Here is a 21,694-nt window from a genome sequence, read left to right as displayed (position 1 = left end):
GTTAAATAGACATATGAAAGGGGACACTCAGATTCAAATGCGTCATGAGAGTCGATGGCCCAGGGAGGATCGTGGGCGATGGTCATAGAGAGATGTGGCAACATGCCACGCAAAGGAAATATTGGAGACAGCAGGAACCCATGAGGTAAACAGGGTGAGCGGAAGGAGAGGACGATACTGATAGCAGGTATCAAAGTGATGAGGCAAAAGGTGAAGAGCGCAGGTGATCCAGCACGCCAACACAAATCAGGCCTCGGCAGGACGAAAACGGTCGAGAGAAGTTGACCAAAAGAAAAGAAAAGAGAATAAAAAAAGCCGCCGTAAAGCATCTTGGAATGCATCAGCCAAACACCACGCTCCAAGGACAAGACGAAAAAAAAAGAAAGAAAAGAAATGGAGATGCAAGAAATTGTAAAGCACCGTAAAAGGAACTGGCGAGTCGATTTAGTAGGAAAGCATCCGGCGGCCGGGGGTGCGGGCAGGGACTGGGCTTTGAGAAAATGGAGAGCTTAGGTAGCGGTTTCGCTCGTTGTCGCCAAGTCGGCAACGTCCAGTTGGGCTGTCCTCCATTTGAGGTGATTGTTCACCAAAGGCAAAAGTTTGGGCGCGGTTCAGCTTGGAGCGCTGCTTAACCTTGCCAAGTCCACGCTCGCAGGCAAATTCGTGCTCCTTGGCGCTCATTTCGACATAGTTCTGAGGGAAACAGAAAGAGCGGTGTTCAGCAAAGAATGAACTGTATCCACCATCCAGAATGTACATATCTGGGTATGACAGGTGAGGGTAAGTATCAACATTGATGGCGCGATCATGGTGACGCAGGTACTTGGCCATGATGGGAGCCCGATGGGCAGAGTATTCGCAGTGCAAGACAAGCGCAGTGCGGGCTTGGGGGACATTGAAGAGTTCACCGGCGAGACGTTCCTTGTCATTATAGTTCAATGCGCCAGTGATGTGGCCACCCTCATACTCATACTCGAAGCGGCAGTCGATGATGAGAATGTTGTCGAAGTGATCATTGAACTTGCCGTTCATGAGTTCCAGAAGAGTGCTCTTGTCGATGCGAGGTAGAGAGTCCGCGCGATCCTCAGGGATGAAGTGAGGCAGCTTCATGCTGGGCGGGCTCGAAATGTCACTAATGGACTGGACGGGTGTATTTGTCGCTACCTTGGCCTCTTTATCGGCAATAACATCTGCTGGGTTCTCAAACATACTCAATGATCGTCGGCATTGCTTGCGGGGACGCATCAAAGAATGAGAGGGTTTGCGGATTGAACTGGAGGCGGGCGAGCCGCTGTTACGGGCATGGTGGAGTGATGGCCGCATACGGGGCGGCACCAGGTGAGTGGAAGAGCTATTGCGAGAGATTGGACGATCATGGGGAGGCGAGTCCCCAAACATATCTTCCAGCGAAGTAGACGTGCTGAGAGATGTCTTGGCTCCAGTTCCAAATCGGAAGGGCGGTGCTTTACTCTCCGGTGCAGGCCGGGTCAGTCCAAGTTGGAAAGACTGAGCCTTACTCCTGGCCAAACTAGGACGCAGGAAAGTGGGCCGCTTCCTCCTGTCAGATAGAAATTCATGTTAGCGGAGCTGATGTGGTGGCTGGCTGAGTATCACGTGCACTTACTCAGGTGGGCAGAGAGGAGACTCCATTGGAGACGCTTGCAGAGGGCTGGGTAGCGGAGATCCCATTGGTGATCCCATAGGACTGCCCCCGGGTGTCGGAGACTGAATCTCGATCTCGGCAGTAACAAAAAACGCCGGCTTGTGAGGCAGTGGAGACATTTCCATCACATCCATAGCCGGAGCTGGAGAGGACGATGGGAGTGGCGGGGTGGTCATCACATCATCTATATAATGGATCAGTAACTACTCCGCCCTTCCATGGTGGTCTTTACTTACCACGTCCATTGGTTTGACCGAGCATACTGGCCGTGAACAAAGACCGCCGGGGTGTGGCTAATTGAGGACTAAATATAGAGTTAGCCGGGCTTTGTCCCTTTGACCATGAAACGACCCATGGAATCCCCTCCACATACCTCTGGTCAATATGGAAGTTCTGAGAAAGATCAGCAGCCAAGCTGGCTGTGGGGGAAGATCCTCGAATGGGTTTCATGTTGAAGTAGTCCGAACTAGACTTCTTCATAGACAATTCCTTGAAATTAAATGGATTCCCACCGAACCCGGACATTGAACCCAGGGGATAGGAAGTCGATGCCTCTGAACGAAAGCAATGGCCGAACATGACTGATGGAGGCTGCATAGCAGCGAGAGGTGAAGAGTGCTCCATGGCCGACGAATTGTCACTGGACCAAAAAGCCGACGTTGTACAGTTTTTCTGGGAAAGCAACCGGAATAGATGGAACAGAGGCAATCAGGCCCTGACCACAGATGACTACCCAGTACTAGATCCTACAAACTGAGGTTCAAAAAAAAAAAAGGTCTCAACGCAGGTCTCCACGTTTGCAATTTCAACGTTATGGGTCCCCACGATCGCCGTGACAACCAGTTCCGGAAAAAAAAATCCTAGGTCCCAGACCCTAACCACCAACGGCGAGAGTTGTATTTTGCAAAGTGACAGGATTTATCGGTCCATGGCAAGAATTCGGAGGTTTGGGGGGGGAAGTGAATGTGAATTTGGTGAATATGTCGGTCGTGATTGGAGGGGTCGGGGGGAAGCTCGTGGGTGCTGCAGGACTGAGGGGAAGGTCCCAGAATATGATATGGATTGTCGGCAATAGGAACTGAACAAAAAACCGATGCTCACAAAGGTTGAGGAATATCGAGAGTAGTTAACAAGAAGAAGAAGAAGTAGGAACAAAGCGGTTTGAAGAAAGAAACCGTGAAGCTGAAGGGATGGGCTTGTTGCAATGGGCAACGCCGGTGGGGAGGATCTCCGAATGTACAAGTAATTGAGTAATTGAGTAATTGAATAATACTGCGGCTCCGATTTTCCATGTAATCGGGAATTTTAATATTTAAATTCGGGTTAAATTTGGGTTAAATTTGGGTATGGTATTATCAGAGGTAATTGGAGGTAATCTATAGTAATCGAGGCATGTATGCGAGGTAAAAACAGCTAGTTCCATCTAGAGAGACCTGTATAAGAAACCTGTATGGTAAAAATGACCATTAAATAAAATGAATTTAAGTATATATGTTATATGGGGAAATAGGTATGCAATAGGTAAGTAAATGGTAGTAACCGGAGAGAGTAAAGGATAGACACTGGCTAGGGGGTCAAATACTTTTTTATCTTTTTGGTTGCCCGGGGCTCCCTTGCCGCAGCAACCCAGCGCCTATCAGAGCTCATCACCTTGGACGCAGTACAGAGTACTCTAGGTATGTCTTGGGTTTAGCTTTCACTCCCCTGCTCTATGGAAGGAGGATTGTCTCTGTATATATTACTTACCAAGTACTACGCTTATTCTAAATGTCTACTATTCTTTACTATTTGGTTACAAAATAGTATCCACCAAAAAACTTTTTCTTTCCCGTGTCTGTCCGTCAACCACAGGTGAGCTGAAAAAAAAAAAACCGGAGCCAAAGAGATCGAGTCTAATGCCAAAAAATTAAAATAAAATATCCACTTTTCCTGTTCTCGGGAGAAAAAAAAATTAAAGCTTCTGCAAGTGATGGGAAGCAAGTGATGAGGAAGCAAGGGCGCTTCGATTGGGAACGGCTTCTTTATTGCTTTGACATAACGTCACGATATGCTTCAATTCACCCTAAATACCCGAGTTGAACAACTAGATCCATTCTCAATTATAGTGCTAATATATGCTAATATGCTAGTATGTTAATATGTTAATATGGTAATATAGTGCTCGATCGACTCTACTAGCCCGATAAGAAGCCTGTGATCATCTTACCGAGGTATTGATTGGCCACACGGGAGAGAGAGGCGTGGAATCTCAAGATCTCATCTCCGAAATGAAAGAGAAAAAAGAGTTCGCACTATCTGGGCCCTATTAGGCGATATCGAGAGCCGATCAGAGTTTGGAATCTCTATCTACAAGGTGGTATACAAAAGAATTAGAGTAGATTGCCATTCAATGGCTTCAAGATCGGAACGTACAACGTAGTATTGAGTAAGGAATGGTAGATAATCCCATTCTTCCTCTTGAAATTGAAGACGCTATAGTGCTCTGCTCATACATACCCGTGCTGCCCTTACCTGCGCATTCTTGTTGATCAAGGGTTCACGATGGTCTCTAATGTCGCGCATCCCTTCCATCCCCCTTGGTAGGATGTTTGACTTCAATATACATTAATTGTCCAAGGGTAGTCCTATTGAAACCTTCATGCCTGACAGTCTTTGGCGCGCTTTTTACCAACCAGAGCAATTGCATCTCAATCGCAACTCAATTGCCGCTCTTGAGCTAGGGCTACTAACAGCAGTAAGGATGAAGCCGGGGTCAAAACTCACGATGAACGCGACAACCTGGGAACCCCATGAAAAGCATGGTTCGTCAACACCTTGAACAAGTTTATCAACACAAATCTCTGTTGAGTCCCTTTTGGGCTATCAGATGCGATATTTACTACGAAGCGCACAGCAATATCTCGGATTTGCCACCATGGCTTTTTACTTTTTACAAAAACATGGCATATGAAACTGCTAGTCGCTGGAGTCGGGCTATAGTGTGGCCCAGTTATAGTGGACACTCGGCTCATGGTTCACCACTGCATGGAGTACCCCACGGTGTGCTACTCTAGACCGTCTCGTGAAACACTTCGACCTTCGCTGGGCCATCCTGGTATATCCGCTCCGAGATGCGTCAGTCCTTGATCCTTTCTATTTTTTTATTTTTTCTTTACAATTGGTTGCCCTCTATGTCCATATCTCAAAGACATTGATTGTTACACAGGTCTCCCCCGTGGCCGACGATGCGGTGTGCAACTCCCACGACGCGTTGGAGGGATTCTATTGGTTCGCGATGCTACGTCATATCTACTGAACATCAATCTATCTGTGCTCCGTGCACATTGCACATTGCAAACCTGATGTGCTAATCATAGATATCCATTATTAGCCTTGGAAGTTGAAGACTCCGCCTTGAAACCTTCGGGAGTTGTCTCTGATCGCGTCTTTGTTTTGATGATATGTTGACCATAACACTGGGACAGATGCGCTCGAATCAGCATCCTCTTTCCAGGCGCTTGCAGATGCGAAACTCTCTGAAATGCTGGCCGTATCAGCCCAATTGCCCCGATCCAACTATCTCACTGCGCCACGGCTGCAGAGTCGCAGCTAAGGTGGGGTCGGAGAGGACCCCGATGATGTGACCAGTCAATTACATCGCAACGCCATGTGCGATGGGGCCAGTCAGGTCAGCTCTCGAGCCGACTTCTTCGCTGCGGGGTTCATCACATTTCCTCGTGTTCTCGATATTCCCTGCATGGTTAGGGCTGTCTAGACCTTTTCTCATCTGTGTCTCAAGATTTTACCCCTCTTATTGTCCAATGTGATGTCACGATGTTGTTGATATGGTGAAGCTTCAGGTAAACAAAACAGAGCTTCCAAGGATTCACACGAAACTAATGCGTTATCCCGTGATCACACACGACATCGAAGAGATTTCCTTGGAACTCTGTATTTTGGTATTATACATTTCTACAGTACTGGAAATACCCTTACCCTAATATATTTCCCCTGGTCTTTTCTATATTTGTCAGATTATTATTCTCCCGTCTCGGAGTCCCCGATCAGCGCCGCTATTGGTACCCCCGGTCATTTATGCGCGCCTCATCGGCTTCGTGCCTGTCAGCTCCCCTCTTTCAATCGTGCTATCACATATTAGCGACGCCCTACTCCATATTTGGAAGCTGGTGACTCCCCACATCACACAGCTCCGATTGTGGTATCTCTGTCAAATACACCCGTGATAGATCAAGAGGCTTACATACTTACATAGGCGCTGCTGGACTGGTATATTCTACCATATTTTTTTTTACCGGTCTAGACTTTCTTTTGTAGCACAGAATAGCCTCTCTTGATCATTATGATGTATATTCTATTTTTTTTTTTTTTTTTTTTTCTTTTTCTTTTTTTTCTTTTCTTTTTCTTGACTAGGATCGTATCCAGATCGTATCCAGACCACCTTAAGCTAAACCTGTAGCCAAACCCGTCTTTACTTAAACACCATGTACACTCCCCAATTCCAGTCAACCAAATTCCACTCCGAACCTCTGTACTCCGTACAACCTCCCAAGTCACACAAAGCCGTCAAATACGGTGATGGTGACATCACAAGGAAGCCCCTGAAGACGCAAAATCTGACACCCGACTCTACATCTATCACAACGGTTGCCAGGACTCCCAGGCCCACCAAGATGCCGGAATCCATATATTATTCACTCCTAGACCCATCCGCCTACATCAAAACCACCTGGGCGATTCCCACGAAATCCATTCCCACATGTTACCAGCACGACGACTACCTAAAACTAAAAACTACTTAAACCATGCAGATCCACAGCAGACGATCCCCCCATCCGTTCCAACACATCAATTCTGATACAGAGGTAATTTTCTTCCAAGCTCCATAATATTGATTCTGTCATCCCGCCCGCGCCAAATTGATAGTTCGATGCATGCTTCCTACTTTTTGCGACCTACAACATACCAAGAATGACGCTTTGTTCGGCCTACTCGTATACAGATCAGCCCCCGGGGCGGGTCGGTGCATCCGTGAAATCAGCGCAAGCGGAGCCCGGATCCTGAAGCTCGGATCCAGCGCAATTAGCGGATTACCCTCAGCGACATGCGATTGTATAAATGGATGTTGGTTTCCCGGTTGCCTTTGACAACAGGATAGTTCTGCGTCTGGACTGGTGGTTTGAGGTTGAATGGTCTGGAACCTGATCTCGTTTTTGGGATTCGTCATTACCCCTGAGTCAGTTCTTTTGGATCCCGGTTTCTCTGACAACTTCGAATACACCATGCTCTTCCCTCTATTGAAACGTTGGTTGCATGTTGTCATACCCGATCTGTTGCGTGGTTTTTGAGGTATCTTTGCTGTGGCTTCCAGGGGCTACGTTTGAGATACGGAGTACTCGGAGTACTCCGTATACTTAGAGATGGTTTTGTAGTCTTGGGGGGTTGGATTTTTTTTTTTTTTTTTTTTTTTTTTCTTTTCTTGACTAGGATCTTAAGCTGGGTGCATGGCATTTGACTTCGTGGTTTTAAATCTTCCTCTAGAATTGCTATGAGCAGATAAACATTGGTTTTGTTGAAGGTCTTCGAAGTCTTTGCTGAGAGTGGTCAGATACTACTATATATATATATGCCTGGAACCTTTTTGAAATAACCTCACACCATTCTTGGTTCTTTAAGATGGTCAATATATCATAAGTTACAGATATACTTGAAGTCTAGAAAAAAAAAAAAAAAAAAATCCACGCTCAATGAGGTCGTTTGGCCGTTCAACCCCGGTCTTTTGGAGCATCAAAATCCTTATCGGCTTATCATATCACGCTAGTCCCAAATAGGCTAAAGCATGAATTTTTCTGAGCAACTTGAACGGCCGCAAGGAGTGTTGAACGTGCCTTTGGTTTGCAGATCTCCATTGTCAAGGCCTAGGAGCGAATAGTTTGATCGCTAATTGAACCTCGCACTTATTCGCCATATCAAAACCTTCCCAGTCTCAGTAATGGGCCCCCCCTTTCCCGGTTCAAAGAAGCGCCGCCGCGAACCTCACAATGTCGATGTGAAGCTGGTGGAACTCTACGAGGATCTCGCCAGTGAAAAAGATGATATCCGACTCAAGGCTGCCCAAGCCCTAGTGTCACAATTCACTCCAGACCAGAACCCTGCCGATGAACAGATCAAGAAGGTGCTATCAAGACTCTTCCGCGGTCTCTGCAGTAGTCGCAAAGCTGCTCGAATCGGATTTTCAATTGCCTTGACAGAGATTTTGACACAGGTCTTCTCATCGCCGAGAGAGACGTCTCGATTCACCTTCTCGGATGCGCTGAACCTCTGGGAGTCTCAGTCCAGTTCCTACGGCAGCGAGTCAGGACAGGTTAGTGGCCACACATGATTTATACCGTCGCATGCGCTAACTGGGATATCCTTTCGTTTCATATAGGAACAACGCGACCACCTTTTCGGCCGTCTTTTCGGCGCCGAAGCGATCATCAAATCCTCCGTCCTGTTCCAGCCCACCGTGCCCTTCGAGCAATGGACCCAGGTCGTCGATCTTGTTTTGGAGCTTGCACAGAAGAAGCCATGGATCCGCGAAGAGTGTGGGTGGATTATCTATCAGTGTGTCTACGACCTGGCCGCGCGCAAGATGGAATCAAAGTACATCCAGTCTGCGCTGGAACAGCTCTGCGTGCGCGACCTCGCCCGGTCGCCCGAAGGTGTTGCTATCTGGTTGGCGGCGAAGGATATGTTCCCCAATGTTACCTTTCCGAGCAAGATATGGAAGCATGATGATCCCCTGGATACGAAAGAGCGCAGCAGCATGTCGAAGATCATGAAGGAATCGGGTGCTGCGGCCAGCGACGGCGAGACCAAGGTGAACACTGCGAAGTCGTCTGGCGTCTGGAACAACAAGCTTCACTTCGCCTGGGATGCGGTTCTGTCTCGGACCAGTGTTGAGGCTAAGGATAAGTCGAAGAAGTCTCGTATGACCTTCGCTGATTTCTGGACTGAGGTTGTGGACAGTGAGTACCTATCTAGCGGTGGGGTGATACATGATACATATGGAGTTGACCAAATAAAACTCTTTACAGATGGATTGTTTGCCGCCGCGTCCTCGGACGAGCGTAAATACTGGGGCTTCCTTCTTTTCAACAGAATTCTCAACGATGGCGCACCGCAGCAGGCCTCTCAGATTTTCACCAAGAATCTTATGCGATGCTTGACGAACCAGCTCGCCGTGGAGGACCGGTACTTGCACCGAATGGCCGTTAAAGTGGGCAAGGCAATCCAGGCCCGCGTGTCCAAGGAACCCGAATTCGCAGCTGCGGCTGTCCGTGGCTTGATGGGAACCAGCGGCACGCTGAACTTCGACCAGGCTACAAAGACCAAGACGGTTGAGAAGATTGTTGCTGAAGCCAACTTCGAGGCATTGGAAGAGATTGTCCCATTCTTCGAACAACTTATTCAAAACCCCGGCACAACCGAGGAGAAAACCGCCGCATCCAACCGTCAATTTGTCGCTGGTCTCCTGTTGACAATTGTGCGCTCCAAGGCTTCTGCCAGCGAAGACGATGCCGAAGACCTCCAAGCAAGCCTCGAGCAGATTCTGTCCATTTTCGTGCGCTTTGCGTACTTCATGGATACCGGCAAGGGCTCCACTGCCCCTGAGCCTCCTCTCTCATCGGCAACACAAGAACTCCTGCGCAATCGAATTAACTCCTGCTTGAACAGCCTTATTTCCAACCAAAAGTTCGCTGCTACGCTCCCATATGCTGTAGTGAAACAGATTCGCGATGCAGCTAAGTCTGGCGAATTCGGCAAGTTCATCATCGCTATCGATGAGAAGCTGTCGGAATCAGTGAAGGCTGCTTTCAAATCTCTGAAGAAGTTGTCCAGCAGGGTATTATCCCCCTTCCCCCGCTTTCAATCTTTTGGCCACTTATACTGACTACCACATAGGAGAAGAAAGAGAAGGGCATGGCCGCATTCAAGCTGCTTTACTCTATGACTATCATGCAGGTGTACAACGGGGACGCAGATGCGGTATCCATGCTTGATGAGCTAGAGTTCTGTTATACCAAGTTCCTGGGCGACAAGGAGACCAAAACGGAAGACGCCGGCGATGCCTCGGATGCGTTGGTTGAGATTCTTCTTAGTTTCGCATCCAAGCAATCGCAGCTTTTCCGTCGTATGAGCGAGCAGGTGTTTGGCGCATTTGCTAACCAGATTACCGAGAACGGATTGGAATCTTTGACCTCGGTATGTAACCTCAACCTCTGCTAGACGTGCATTTTCTAACTAGACCTAGATTCTCGAGGCCAAGGAGAGTCTTGCCGGACAGCAAGAGATGTTCGAAGAGCAAGACGACGAAGGCGAGGAAGAAGGAGAAGATGACGACGAAGAGATGATGGATGTCGACGAGGATGAGCTTGACAGCGATGTCGAGGTCATCGAAGCCGGCGGCTCCGGCTCTGGCTCTGGCTCCGACTCGGACGACGACGAGGAGGAAGAAGACAACGAAGAAGATGCACAGGAAGTCGCCGCCTTCGAAGCCAAACTAGCCGCAGCTCTTGGCTCCCACCGCGCAGACGAAAATGAGTCCGACTCCGATGCCGACATGAACGACGATGAGATGGACGAACTAGACGACAAACTAGTGCAAGTATTCCGTGCGCGTCGCCAAGAAACCTCCCACCGCAAAGACAAGAAAGACGCACGCGAGAACATGGTGAACTTCAAGAACCGCGTTCTAGACCTGCTCGAGATCTTTGTAAAGAAGAGCCACACCCGCCCCCTCGCACTGGATATCCTCCTGCCGTTGCTCCGACTATCTCGCCGGACCAGCGTGAAGCAGATCGCCACCAAGGCCAACGGAGTGCTGCGCGAGTACACGAAGGTGTGCAAGGGCAACTCTCTCCCTAAGATCGAGGACGATGCACAGGCGGAGGCGCTCTGGGAGCTACTCCGGTCTGTTCATAAGGAGGCTAGCCACAGTGGACCTATGGGCCATGCAACTGCTTGCAGCCAGGCTAGTTTGCTTGTTACTAAGGTGCTTGTTGCGCATGATAAGGATGCTATTGCGGGTGTTGTGGATGTTTATGCTGCTACTCGCAAGGATCAGCTCATGAGCACTAAGTGCCATGTGCAGCCGTCGTTCTTCTCGGAGTGGAATAACTGGTGTGTTTCTGCGAGCAAACAGTTGAAGTGAGGTTGCGGTTCTTTTGTATAGAGATTGCGAGTATGATATGTCGCTAGTTTTCAATGTCAAGGCCATTGTTATGTTCATTCAACGGTTTTACGTAGTCCATCATCATATCTAGTATCGCCTCTCCCCGATGGGGGGAGGGTTCGCCCGTAAGGGAATAATACTGGAATGTAAACGACGTCATCTCAAGCAAGGAGTGTACGATCGCAACCTGGACGAACTCATCAGATATTTTGAAGGCAGTTTTGACGATTGTATTGAGTATTTAGAATTTAGATCTTCCCGTCGACCCTGGGGGTCTCGTCGTTCGACATCCAGCGTGTCCCGCAGAAAGTCGAATATAGGCTGGACGAACATGCCGTCCTCAAGTCTCAAGTGTATGAATGACACTGCACACCCACGTAATCGCACACTATTTCTCACTGCGTGTCGGAGTAAAATGGGCCCAGATGCTGCAACAAGTGGTGTCTGTGGTATCAACACAATAGACTATGACACTGGAATCCACGAAAACCCTTACCCTCAACCAGACAACCCGTGGAGGGAATTTGAAGCAAAGAACTCGAACCCTTGCACTGGCCCAACCTTTCTCTCCTTCGCCCCCTTATAATCTCACACGAAGCCAGTCTACTGGCAGTTGGCAATTATGGGGAATGGGGAAACCCTTCAATCTACTGTTTACCTATACCGATTGCGCTTGGACAAATTTACCACTGCCTAATGATACTACACTTATGTACCTAATCCAAAAATTGCCCTAGTCTTATAAATCAACCTGACAAGGCTGGTTTGTACCCTTTACATCTTGCTATCTGAATGAACTCTACTACTCTCCCAGAGCGATAAAGTCCGTCATTAATCTATCATTTCGAAACCGCAGTAGATTCCCTTCTCGATGAAAATGTTAGTACTGCTGTTAGAGATGGAGAAATACCGTTCTTCACTAACTCGCTGGGAGTAGACTAGGAGAAAGGGATGGGTCATGAGCGAAAGCGTTTTCTTCCGCAATTTCAAGGACGGCGGTGGCCCCAAAACATGTAATGCGGAAGGCATGACAGTCCTGGAGATCTTCTGCACGATTAGCCATGAGGGATTTGAGGATGAGGATTTTTATAACCGGTATTTTGCCATTGGTCAAGATGTCATCGATCAATTTGAAGCGGCCAGCTATATATCATAGAAAGTGGAAATATATATATATATATATATATTTTTTCACGTCATTAAGCTTCTAGTCTTACAATGCCATATTCTATTCAGATCGCAATGAATCATTGAACCCCCCTAAAAACCAGTAATGTATCGATGCTTAGTCGTTTCCTCCAAAACCTCCAGCTTCATCCCAACCTCAATAGCGCCCTCATTACGCGGCGCACTCAGCATCCCGAAACAAGGCTTGTACTTAATCCCCTCGTCGACCCTACGGTACGAAACAAGCGTATCCCATGGCTGCTTCTTGTTCTTGAGCGCCGTAGTTGGGTCGACATTAGGCACCTGGCAGCGCGCACAGCGAGCCACAATATCTAGATCAATCAGGGACTGGATAACAGCCTTGCCATCACCATCTGAATCACCAGAAATACCGCTGGAGTCCTGACCAGTAATGCGAACCAACTTCCACGAATCTTCACTCCATGGCGCGCCTCCGCGAACAACGATATTCGGACGGAACCGCTCGACAGTAATCGGGTCCACACCCACCTTTCCCAGCCGAACATTGAGCTCTGCCAGCGAAGACTCCGACGCGATCAATACTGGGTGAACATCCGGAAAGCCGGTTGTCTGGACGCGGCCGAGATGACGGGGGGCGCCATTACCCTTCAGCACGCGTGGGGTCGGGCCCTTGTAGACGAGGGCGACGTCACGCCGCAGGAAGGCGGAGAAGGGGGCATTGATTTCATCGCTGTACCTGTATCCGTCTGTCTCCGTGTCCCAGATGTGGGCGGGGCCCAGATTTGTATTCTCCGCTAGCCATTGTGGGGATGGATGGGAAGGGATGCGGATTGTGTGGAATTGATGGTCTGGGTCTTGGCCGTTGTCTTGGCGGGATTCATTTGCTTCGGGGGTTGGGATACTCACGACCAACTCGTCGCCGTCGGCACTTAGAGCGGTGCGGATGCGTGTCATATCGGGGATTTGGCGGATTGTTATGAAGGTATTTGAAGATGAGTCGATGAGCATCCAGCGGCGGTCGAGGTCAAGACCATGCTGTTTTAGGACTGTTGATTGGACTTCTAGGCCTCGACAAGATTTAATGGGGTACATGCGCAACGAGACGATCTCGCTGGATTGTTTGGGGCGCCGGGGCCATATGCGGAGAAGTTTGGTTGGCCATTGGTCTGATTTGGGCCATCCTGTGAAGCGAGTGATCAGGAGAATTGGAAGTAGGATTATAAGGCCTAGTATTACCGCCGACGCTATGTTGTGCGACTGAAGCATGTTTGCTGTTCGGGAAGGTGTTAGGGTTATCCGGCCCTGGAAGCCCACCGAGGTGATTAAGTCGGTTTTGCCATGGAGTGCCGCCTTTCATATGATGTTCTGACTTCTAATTTTGAGGTGCTTAGAGTAAGGGGATGTGGCACATTCAGTTTGCTATTATAGTACTTTGTTGATATACTGTGTATCCTTTTATTTTATATATATGATAGCTGCCTTAGGTCCAATAATAGAAAAAGTCAAGAGGTATGAATTAGACACATGGTACGTAGGAAATACCACATGCAAACACCGAGCATGTATAAAATATACAAAAACCAAACGCAAAGAAAACTAGAAATGCATACAAGCCCAGGAAAAGCAATCCTTGAAGCCAAATACCAATTATAAAAAACAACAACAACAACAACCACCACAACCACATCTACCTAGGTAGATCACCCGAAGGGGGTATGCCTATGTCCAAGATAAAGTTGAATGTGATGCAGTCTGGTTATGTCGAATGCTTTTTATCAAGCCAACACGCGACCATTGCCTTAATTAGGGCGAGTGTGACAACCTGGCCTTGCTCGATATCCGCATCCTCAGACGCCCCAGGGACATGGAGGAACAGGACGTTGCGGTCCTGACCCTGTAATTGGGCCAAAGACATGCTGGTGTAGAAAATGAAGTCACACAGGTAGTGGCCCGCATCTTGGGAGATCCGGAGATCCGACTCGGGAGCAAACGAACGCCACGTCTCCAGGAACTGGTCATCGGGCTGGTAGGGCGAAGCAGAGGAGGGATCATCTGTAGCACGACCTGGTGTTAGAATCGGTGGCAGACCCAACCCTTTCCATCGCTTCTCGCCGTCCACATAACCGGGGCAACCATTGACATCGGTGATGTTATAGTCATCTCGGTGAGCTAAACTTTCAACAGAGTAATATTGCCGTGGAGCTGCGATGCCGATATGAATAATGAGATCAGGTCTGCGACCACCATGAGAAGCCGCAAACTCCTCCAGAATTAAGGGAAGAGCCTCTCGAACAGTGGCATATGCCACTGGGATCGGAGTGGGATGCACATGGAGTGAAACGCGACGTGGGTCCGAGTCGTGGCCTTTAGGTGATGGGAAAAGGAAAGATGATGGAAGGGAGGAAGCGATCAGGTATGACGCATTCACAAGGTTGGTCTTGAAGGGCTGGTCACACAGTTAGTTTCGGGTCGGATACTAGTAGCATCCGACGTGCAGATCACTTACCCCAAAGCCTGTTATTAGGACGGATATCTCATTAAGCGAGGCCGAGGGCTGTAGCGGGCTGTTGCCGACAGGAGTGGAGAGTGCATATGGAGCATTAGTTCCGGAGTCACCCATATTCACGGTTATTCTTGAGGTGAAGTTGAGAAGATGACTTTTAAGCGGGGGAAGTGAACCTTGGAAGACAATCAGACGAATGCGGGGTCTTGGCGGAATGCAACCCATGGATCTTACTAGCCTAAATCCGTTAAGCTATATAAGTGGCGACCAGTTAAGAGCTTCATATTTGAGGATTACACACAACATATGATATGTAGTAACTTGTTAGCTTGTTAGCTTGTTAGCTTGTTAGCTTCTTAGATATTAGATATTTTGTTAATGCTATTTAATAAGTCTTCATCTAGTCTTCCCCCAAAAAAGAGCTCTTCTTGTGCTAGGGCTACCGAGACTTTCTTATTCTTGTACTACGGAGTACAGAGCTGGTTTCCTCTTCAATGATTCTACCGTTCAACTTGCAGGATAAACAGGCCTCTATTATCATTGGCACGCCTATACAACATAGATTGGAAAACATCTGCATATGCAAGTGGATCCAGGTGGAATAGAAACCCCATTCAAGAATTGCCTATTCGGGTAAGGATCGCTTAATTTGGCTCTCGTTCTCGCATTCCAGGCTAGGTATACCTCGATGTAGGCCAAGAATATTGTTTATCGGAGCTTTGACGTTCTGGGTGAAGGGAATTGGTCGCTTAGAATTTATTGGACCTGTAACTTTCCAACGATTAGCTTTGGCTCGGTTCGGTTCACTTGACAGCATTTGATACCTTACGCCCTACGTGGGGTCCCCCTGGTTTGAATATCCAGTCCAAGGTTGGTTGCTGGAAAATGGGAGTTTCCCTGACTGGTTGATAGCTCGGTAACTATTATAAATGAGTAGGTCCTCGGAGAATATTAAGCCTTAGAAATTTGAGGTGTCGCTTCTATTGTCCCCTCTTCCCCATTTCAGCCTTGACCTTGACCTTGACCTTGACTATGGCAGTCATCACTGAATTGCTCAACTCTCCCTATGTTGTACAGAGTGTGTGCATCGCTCTAGTGGCGGTGTTCATAACAAGTGTATGGGCAGATATAGCAAATGGGATTCCACATAGACACATTCCTTTGGTTGGAAAGACCTGGTGGGAGCTTACCAACAAAAAGGCCCGGCAACGCTTCACTCAGTCATGTCGTCAACTGATTGCTGAAGGATTTGCAAAGGTGAGTCTAAATAAGAATCAATGACAACATTCTCTGCCCTCAAATACGCTAATAGACCTTCACAGGGAGTCAATGTCTTTCAGATCACCGGAGCCACAAGCCCGATAGTTGTACTGCACCCAAGGTTTGTCGATGAAATCAAGAACAACCCAGATCTGAGTTTTGATGACTCAATCAAAAAGGCAGGCTATGAAGCCGGAAATAGTTGGTGACCATGGCTAACTTGCGTATAGACATTTTTTAATGACCGCATTCCTGGGTTTGGACCATTTCATAATGGTACTGCTCTAAAAGCTACCGTGGAGATCGTGCGTACCAGTTTGACCCAGGCGCTCGGTATGTCTTTACATAAATACATCTCAGATCTCATCTAACAGACAGAATTGACTTATCTTTCTCATTTAAACAGGGTCCATATCACTTCGGCTCTCAAAGGAGTCCGGTGCGATATTGAATGAACACTTGCCCCCCACCGATGGTATGCTAAAGCACCCCCATTTGCATTGAATCCTCCCACTGACGCTTCTTCTTTTGGCAGAATGGAAGTCTTACCACATCGCACAAAAGATCCCGTACATGATAGCCCGCCTCTCTTCTTTGATATTTGTTGGAGAGACCATCTCCCACGACGATGAGTGGATTGATGTCTCTGTGAACTATGCCATCGATGCGTTTATGGCTATGCGCGATCTACGAGAATGGCCATCCATTCTTCATCCGATCGTACACTGGTTCTTGCCCTCTACCCAGAAGCTACGCACACACCTGGAAATGGCTCGCTCCATCATTAGCCGCGAGATAGACAGGCGGGCGTTGATCCGCGCGGGCAAGCTCCCTGCAGATGATCCACCTCGTGGATCCGATGCTCTGGACTGGTATCGTGAAACCGCCGAAGCCCGGGATAACTTGACCTTTGATCAATCTTGTGCGCAGGTTGGTTTGGCACTGGCGGCCATCCATACTACGTCAAACTTGTTAACCAACGTCATGTATGACCTCGCGGCGTACCCGGAGTATATCCAGCCGCTGCGTGATGAGATTTGTGCGGTTGCTGCTGAGGATGGAGTTCTGAAGAAGACTAGTTTGCTCAAGTTGAAGTTGATGGACAGTGTGATGAAGGAATCGCAGCGTACTAACCCACTCTCCTTGAGTAAGTTATCCATTTTCTTTCAGTGCTCCGTTGATGTTCATTCGATCTTTTCATTCATTTAACCTACTTTTTTCTCTCTCTTGAAAGAATCAATTGTTGACACACCCCACAACAGCCTCCATGAACCGCCTCGCCCTTAAGCAAATTGTGCTCTCCGATGGAACCGTGGTCCCCAAAGGCGCCAACATGTTCGTTTCTATGAAAATACTGGAAGATGACACTATCTACCCTAATGCTGCTACTTATGATGGTTACCGGTTTTGCAACAAACGCAAGCAGCCCGGCAACGAACACAAGCATCAGTTTGTTGCGACGACAAGTGAGCACTTCGTCTTCGGCCATGGTGTCCATGCCTGTCCGGGCCGGTTCTTCGCTGCCAATGAAACCAAAATCATGCTCCTTCATTTGCTTCTGAAGTACGATTGGAAACTGCAGAGCGGCGGTCGACCTCCCAACATTGAAAATGGGGTTGAGTCTATCACCGACCCACGAGTTCAGATTCTGTTCCGGTCACGTAAGTCAGAGGTTGACCTAGATTTCCTAGGGGAGTAGTGGATGGATGTAAGCAGCGCTTTCTCCCCGCCCTTTTGTGTTCTATACATATTGGATACTCGCTAGGCTTTGTGTGTTTCAGTCACCGTGGATATGATGTTACTTACAAGCTGTGGGATAAGCTGGATTTTTGATTGACCCATTCGAATATTATCGAGGTAGATATGACTTGGCTCGAAAGTGGAGTTCATTGGCATCTAGCCCACAGTTCTGCGGGTATATTGTGGTTATCCATTGTAAGCGAGATGAGATCTTGGTATTAAATCTGTTGAGAATGGATATCTGAATCAGATAATTCAGGAACAGAATTTCAATGCAGAATGCTTAACAGTGTATAAGTCACCCTTATACTCCATAGTCTGTTGCATTCATATATATATATAAATATATATATGAATACATACAAAAAAGTCGAGGTCCCCTTTGAGGGTTCACAGGTAAGACACCACGTGACTGGTAATTATACAGTGAGTAAATAGTAATAATACAGTAATATTTCAACACGTGTGTCGGACGCGTCACGCGTCAGTGGAGAAAGATGAACGTGAAGCTTCTCCAACCGCAACGCCTCCACCCGTCCCAATGGGGTTATATGGGTCTTTGGCCCTGTCTCTTTGGGTAGCTCGGGCTCCAGGGCTCCATAGATCCAGACCGCACAATGAGAAAATGTGACCGCTGATCTACGGTACCCAGGTACCCGTACCAAGCTGGTTTTCCGTTTCTTTGAACGCAACAAACCAATTCACTATGAAAGGGACTTTTACTTTTTGAAGAGCCACTGCAAACATATGATTGGTAGTTGGGAAAAAAAAGGAAAGATGAGCTGAAGAATATCAGTGCAGACGACCATCAGCTGCACTTCTATACGCAGGCTGGCCGTTCTTGGTTCTGTTCTGTACAAGCCCTTGCAGCTATGGAGTGAACGGCTGGAGACAATGTCTTGAAGACGGAGACTCGATCTACCATACGTAGTACTCCGAGTACTCCGTACATGGTACCTGATCTCAAACACCAGCCCCCCTCATTTATGAGGTCTACAACACGGACTACAGAGTAAGCTGTAAGCTGTACGCTGTACTCCGTACAGCCTGCATTGATACCTACAAACTCTAGAGCCAAAAAGCACCTTATTTGCTCAAGGTGTCCTTACCTCCCAAGGTGGTTCCGTTCAAAGTCCTGTAGTGAAATTATTCGTCTACAGTGCCTGCATCAAGCAAGGCCCGGATGTGTCCACAGCCATTCTATATAGGAAAGACTGGAGGAAAATCTAAACAAAAACAGCTGTAAAGAAGAGAGAGAAATGAGAGGATCAATTGAAGACTTCACATTTGATACTGTTATAATTTTTTTAATTTTTTTTTAGTTAACAACGCATAAGATTTTCCCAGTGGGCCAAGTCCACCAAGTACAGGGTACCAAGTTCAGTGGGCAGTCCACCACGGGGAGTACAGGTACCAAGTACCCCCCTCCCACTCCCGCCTCACCCTACGCCCAATCCCCCATCTTCTTCCTCTTCTTCCTCTCTCCCTCTCCCTCTACCAACCCTTTCCACCATTATCGCGAGGTATTTTCTCGCACTCTTTCTCCGTTTGAGGAGAACGTTATTTTCTTTTGTGTGTTATTTTTTTTCGGGTAATGACGAAATCCTTCATTCCCTACTACTCGGACGGGATGGAGCCGCAGATGTGATCTGGTGATCCCCGATTCCAAGTTGCCGCATTCCTCAGGAAGCACATCACGACCGAGACCTCGGTTTTTTTCCTTCTATTCTCACGTTACTCCCGCATCTCTTGCTCTCGTTGCATTTTTTTTTTCCTTTTTCTCCCCTTCACGATTCACGACATTGACGCGACGCTTCGCGCTTCGACTCGAATTCGCGCCGTACTCATCCACTCTCAACTCCACCCCCCCTCCCCCCGACACGTCCTCGAGTACCTCCTAGAAGTCGCATTGACCCACATTCTGCGGTTCGGAAGACCGCAAGATTGCTAGTATGGCTCAACGTCAACTTTCGCGTACTCTGCCCAAGAACTTCACCTTCTCCCTCGGCGACAATGAACCCAAGACCCCCGAGCGCCCTCGCGCCACTATGAATGTACCTCCGCCACCTCGTCACTCAATCTCTAGCGGCCGCCTACCTAGAGTTCGGGCTCGCGCTGGTACCAATGTCTGCGCTCGCATGGACATGGACATGTTCCAATTTCACGGCTCCGATGTTCCACTGCCTTCGATTGAAGTGCCCCAATCGACTGACTTGGAGGCGCCTTCATTCCGTGATTTCGCCAATGATGAGGGATATCTTGCGCCTCCTCGCACGCGAATGGATTTTAAGACGCCACCTGCGCAGATCCGCGGCACACCTTTCGATTCCTGCGAGGCGGGTAACCCGTGGCCATCGTGGGACCAGACACCTGGCCCAAACAGTATCAAACGCCCAGACTCGGTCTGCTCGACTTTGTCAAATTCTTCAATTGAATCTATTGAAACCTTCGCATCACGACCATCCGTAGGAAGTTTCACCAGTGTCGAGAGCGATTTATTTGACTCATACTTCCCCTTGGAGATGTCTAAAGAACCTGAGATTGAGTCGCCTTCGCGACCTCAGAAACAGTCGGCGAATGTCAAAGTGTCCAAGAAGTCCTGGACGCGTGAGATGGATACCCACTTGTGGAATACATATCAAATTTACCTCCAGGATCCTACTATGACCCCATTCAAAATGACCCCGGGCAGTATCCCCCCTCTGGGAGTCACCTCGCGTGTTGCAAGACGCGCCAAGAAGACATGGGCCCAAAAGAGCAGTCGCATTATTGAATCTGTCTCGATGAAGTTTGTTGAACCCATTGGAATTTCTACACCCAAGGCTATGGACGAAGAGTCACAGCCAGCCTGGCCCAAGTCTGATTCCAAGACTCGACGGCGCCTCAAAATGCTATGTCGACGGAAATTCTCAATTTCTCCCCACTATCAGCGCATCATGCAGTCTCGCACTCCCGAGCCTGTCACGGAGATGTTCGGCCCTCCTACGGATACCCGCGTTAAAGACTTCGCTGATAACTCGGCGTACACTACTCGTGACCTCGGCGTTTCTCTTGTCACATCCTCCGAACCGACTCCACTTTCTCAGGTTACACAAGACTTGCCGTTGACTACGGACTGGTTTAACAACCCCGTGTCTGCTCATGTCGAGCCACCAGTGGCCAAGACTCCTAGCCAACATATTCGTGTGGAATCTGCTCCTAACATCCCTCGTCTGGGATCCCCATTCGTGTACAGCACTTGGGGCCCCGGGGGATCGAATCGCCAGGTTCATGATCCCAATCCTCGACGTGGGACCGTCCATGTTCCGGGTTATCGTGCCCGACGCAACACGTACTTCGACCAGTCTTTGCCTGATACTGATGATGTCTTCGCGAGCGTAGCCAGGGAACAGAAGAATCCTTCCGACCAAGAAGTCGAACGTCGCTTAGAGGACTATGTTCGTGAAAACAAGTTCCAAGACATGGGCCATGGTCGGGTCCGCATTCGCAATCGTGGAGCTACCACTAGCGCTGTCAATCCCAGAGATATGGACCAGCTCTTTTCTCCGCCCTCGTCCCTCAACTCAGGCCCAATTGAACCCGAAGAGACGACATCCATTCTGAAACCCCCCATGAACCCATTGTTGGACCTTGGCGAGAACATTAAACGCCTTGGTTCCCCCTTCCGGATCGAAGGAGGGCACAAGCGTCGCGAAGCCCCGAAGCGAGTCATCAGACAAGCACCTGCATTGTCTGATCCGTTCTCGAGCAGTGGTTCTTCATATGTCAGACCTGATGACAGCACTTCTCCCATGCAGGTTTCTCCGGCTCAAGTACATGATAAAGCACCGGGTACTTTGCCATACAATGCCTCAGAGGACGGCCTTTCTGATGCTGAGCGCATCCGCCGGCAAATCTTGAATATGCCTTTTACACGCAACTAAGTTGCACTCGTTTTTGCTGTCGAATTTCCAAGTATCCGTTTCATCGTGGCGTCGATTTCTGCGAGATTTTATCCCCTTTGCATTATGACTTGAACGAGATACCGACAGGGCCCTGGTACGCCCCTTGCATAGCCTTTTTTTTACGACAGCAACACCATCCACGACTGTAACGATACGTTTGAGATGTTTTCTTCACGCTCAATCCTCAACATCGCAATACTGAAACCTCAACGACAAAAAAA

The 21,694-nt window shown here is 48.4% G+C and overlaps 7 protein-coding genes across 7 annotated transcripts; 4 read left to right on the top strand and 3 right to left on the bottom strand.

The window, feature by feature from the left end:
* Nucleotides 1–444: 444 nt before the first annotated feature.
* On the bottom strand, nucleotides 445–2,287 carry nimT (putative tyrosine protein phosphatase MIH1; the record flags this gene model as incomplete). Its single annotated transcript, XM_056899365.1, has 4 exons — nucleotides 445–1,558; nucleotides 1,625–1,847; nucleotides 1,900–1,967; nucleotides 2,037–2,287. 4 exons carry the CDS (start codon nucleotides 2,285–2,287, stop codon nucleotides 445–447), a joined length of 1,656 nt encoding a protein of 551 aa, XP_056751441.1.
* Nucleotides 2,288–6,144: 3,857 nt separating this feature from the next.
* Nucleotides 6,145–6,462, top strand: N7537_008309 (uncharacterized protein; the record flags this gene model as incomplete). Its single annotated transcript, XM_056899364.1, has 1 exon — nucleotides 6,145–6,462. One exon carries the CDS (start codon nucleotides 6,145–6,147, stop codon nucleotides 6,460–6,462), a length of 318 nt encoding a protein of 105 aa, XP_056751440.1.
* A 1,190-nt stretch (nucleotides 6,463–7,652) lies between these two features.
* On the top strand, nucleotides 7,653–10,856 carry N7537_008308 (DNA-directed DNA polymerase POL5; the record flags this gene model as incomplete). Its single annotated transcript, XM_056899363.1, has 5 exons — nucleotides 7,653–8,024; nucleotides 8,091–8,670; nucleotides 8,740–9,548; nucleotides 9,608–9,907; nucleotides 9,957–10,856. 5 exons carry the CDS (start codon nucleotides 7,653–7,655, stop codon nucleotides 10,854–10,856), a joined length of 2,961 nt encoding a protein of 986 aa, XP_056751439.1.
* A 1,281-nt stretch (nucleotides 10,857–12,137) lies between these two features.
* N7537_008307 (MOSC domain-containing protein) lies at nucleotides 12,138–13,292 on the bottom strand (the record flags this gene model as incomplete). Its single annotated transcript, XM_056899362.1, has 1 exon — nucleotides 12,138–13,292. The coding sequence occupies one exon, from the start codon at nucleotides 13,290–13,292 to the stop codon at nucleotides 12,138–12,140; it is 1,155 nt and encodes a 384-aa protein (XP_056751438.1).
* A 490-nt stretch (nucleotides 13,293–13,782) lies between these two features.
* N7537_008306 (putative pyroglutamyl peptidase type I) lies at nucleotides 13,783–14,646 on the bottom strand (the record flags this gene model as incomplete). The annotated part of the gene is made up of 2 exons (XM_056899361.1): nucleotides 13,783–14,472; nucleotides 14,533–14,646. The coding sequence occupies 2 exons, from the start codon at nucleotides 14,644–14,646 to the stop codon at nucleotides 13,783–13,785; spliced, it is 804 nt and encodes a 267-aa protein (XP_056751437.1).
* A 915-nt stretch (nucleotides 14,647–15,561) lies between these two features.
* N7537_008305 (cytochrome P450) lies at nucleotides 15,562–17,488 on the top strand (the record flags this gene model as incomplete). Its single annotated transcript, XM_056899360.1, has 6 exons — nucleotides 15,562–15,786; nucleotides 15,852–15,968; nucleotides 16,020–16,122; nucleotides 16,196–16,264; nucleotides 16,325–16,936; nucleotides 17,052–17,488. 6 exons carry the CDS (start codon nucleotides 15,562–15,564, stop codon nucleotides 17,486–17,488), a joined length of 1,563 nt encoding a protein of 520 aa, XP_056751436.1.
* A 1,993-nt stretch (nucleotides 17,489–19,481) lies between these two features.
* On the top strand, nucleotides 19,482–21,452 carry N7537_008304 (uncharacterized protein; the record flags this gene model as incomplete). The annotated part of the gene is made up of 1 exon (XM_056899359.1): nucleotides 19,482–21,452. The coding sequence occupies one exon, from the start codon at nucleotides 19,482–19,484 to the stop codon at nucleotides 21,450–21,452; it is 1,971 nt and encodes a 656-aa protein (XP_056751435.1).
* Between the last annotated feature and the right edge of the window lie 242 nt (nucleotides 21,453–21,694).

Source organism: Penicillium hordei (assembly GCF_028827395.1).
Source record: "Penicillium hordei strain IBT 12815 chromosome Unknown utg000004l_segment0_segment0, whole genome shotgun sequence".
Classification (NCBI taxonomy): domain Eukaryota; kingdom Fungi; phylum Ascomycota; class Eurotiomycetes; order Eurotiales; family Aspergillaceae; genus Penicillium; species Penicillium hordei.
This window is presented reverse-complemented; position numbering and strand designations above follow the sequence as displayed.